The sequence below is a fragment of the Vigna radiata genome, unplaced genomic scaffold (assembly GCF_000741045.1).
Source record: "Vigna radiata var. radiata cultivar VC1973A unplaced genomic scaffold, Vradiata_ver6 scaffold_440, whole genome shotgun sequence".
Lineage (NCBI taxonomy): Eukaryota > Viridiplantae > Streptophyta > Magnoliopsida > Fabales > Fabaceae > Vigna > Vigna radiata.
Window position 1 is genome coordinate 4,201 of NW_014543603.1, and position 2,260 is coordinate 6,460.

A 2,260-nucleotide genomic window follows, 5' to 3' on the forward strand; every position below is an offset into this window, starting at 1 on the left:
ATCGACTCCATGGCTTTCTACTCCAACAACGATCCAGTCAAATGCAGGGCCTTCTCCCTATCTCTCAAAGACGAAGCCCTAGAATGGTACTATACTCTTCCTCCAAACTCTGTTGACAGTTTTTATACTGTCACCACGCTCTTCAAGAGGCAATTCTCTGCAACCGGAGGGAAAGGGTGTCCGCTGCCGAACTCGTCAATCTCAAACAAGGGACAGACGAACCACTGAGGACATTCATGCGCAGATACTCGCAAACTGCCAGGAGAGTGAAGGGTGTCTCCCATGAATTCATTATCAACAACCTCCCCAACTGCCTCAAGCCAGGATTTGTCTCGGAAAATCTATATGCCAAATTGCCAAAAACTATGGAAGAATTACAAGAAAAAATGAACAAATTCATCAAAATGGAGGACCAACGACATTACCGGAAGAAGATCGAAGCTCCGGTCACAGATGCTAAGCGTGATGATAGACGAACGGGTGACAAGGGTCGTAATCAAAGGCCCCATCGAAGAGAATTAAAAGCCCCGCTCGGTCCTCGGTACGACCACTATACACACCTTACAGCTCTGAGGGAAAAGGTGTTTGACAAAGCCTTCCAAGCCAACCTAATTACCATTCACAAAAGGCGTACGCCTAGAGAAGCGGACACACCCAAGATATGTCGGTTTCATGATAACCAAGGACATTCCACTGAAGGCTGCCAAGAACTTAAAGATGAGATAGAAAGATTAGTCCGTGCGGGGTACCTGCGAGAATTTGTTAAAGTAGAGACATGCCAACGGGGGCGTTCCCCCCAACGGGGACGTTCCCCCAGAAAATTTAAGAGAAGTCCCGAGCCTTCGCGCCGAAAACCCGAACGCCCTCGAGAACGTTCGAGAAGCAGATCCAGAAAGCGAGACACGACCCCAAAGGGCCGCATTGACACCATCTCAGGAGGCTTTGCCAGGGAGGAGCCTCATCTTCTGCTCGTAAGAGACACTTGTGGAACTTGCGTAGCGTCCACACAATAGCCCGGAACCCTTTGTCAATGCCGGACATCACCTTTACCGATAGGGATTTTCATGCGTCGGACCCGGAACAAGATGATCCTATGGTCATTACGGCCCAAATTGCGGAGTACGATGTGAGCAAAGTCCTAATCGACCAAGGAAGTTCTGTCAACTAACTATACTGGACAACATTCCAGAAGATGGCCCTGGCAGAGGAGGCCATAACACCCTTTCACGAGCAGATTGTCGGTTTTGCAGGAGAACGCGTTGACACCCGGGGATACCTCGACCTGAGGACCCGTCTGGGTACCGGTGACCAATCCAAAGAAATCCGTGTGCGCTTCTTGTTAGTGGAAGCTAATACTTCATACAATGCTCTTCTCGGACGTCCATGCCTGAACGCCTTCGGAGCGATTGTAACAACTCCTCATTTGGCGATGAAGTTCCCATCCGGAAGAGGCAAAATATGCACCATTCGTGCAGATCAGAAAACCGCTCGGCAATGTTACACAGCCTCCTTAAAAGCCACGACATACAGAAAAGAGAGAAGGCCTGAAGCCATACTGGTCGACCTAGACCCGAGGACCAACACAGATGACCGGATTCAACCCCAGGGGGAGATCAAATCGTTCGTCCTAGGGAAGAATGATGAACAGATTACCAACATAGGAGCTGACCTCACTCCTGTGGATGAAAGCAACCTCGCCACACTGTTACGAACAAGCAGCAACCTCTTTGCATGGAGCGCCTCAGATATGCCCGACATCCACCCCGACGTCATCACTCACAAGTTGTCCATATTCTGAGAAGCTCGACCGATTGCTCAGAAGAAGAGAAGGCTCGACACTGAAAAATGGGTGGCGGTACAAAAGGAAGTTGACAAGTTGATCTCGGCCGGATTCATCCCCGAAATAACATACACCACTTGGTTGGCAAATGTGGTCATGGTTAAAAAATTGAACGGTCAGTGGAGAATGTGTGTAGATTTCACCGATCTAAACAAGGCCTGTCCCAAAGACAACTATCCCCTCCCCAGCATTGATCGCCTGGTGGACGGCGCCTCTGGTCACATGGTCCTCAGTTTCTTAGACGCATACTCGGGGTATAACCATGTCACAATCGGGATCGCGACGTGACGGCGAACCGAAAAAACACACGGGTTTAAAGAATATTTTGGAGTCGCCACCATAATTTATTATGGAAAAATATGGAAAAACCCTAAAATAAAAAGCATGGTCTACGAAAAAAGAGATTTTAAGTTCGGGAAT

General features: G+C 48.8%; 1 protein-coding gene across 1 annotated transcript; it reads left to right on the forward strand.

The window, feature by feature from the left end:
- Positions 1-236: 236 nt before the first annotated feature.
- On the forward strand, positions 237-1,013 carry LOC106754601. The gene has a single exon (XM_014636642.1). It carries the CDS (start codon positions 237-239, stop codon positions 1,011-1,013), a length of 777 nt encoding a protein of 258 aa, XP_014492128.1.
- Positions 1,014-2,260: the final 1,247 nt, after the last annotated feature.

Bases quoted from the DNA above. Each gene is read 5' to 3' on its own strand.
- LOC106754601 (XM_014636642.1), top strand. From the start codon at position 237: ATGCGCAGATACTCGCAAACTGCCAGGAGAGTGAAGGGTGTCTCCCAT.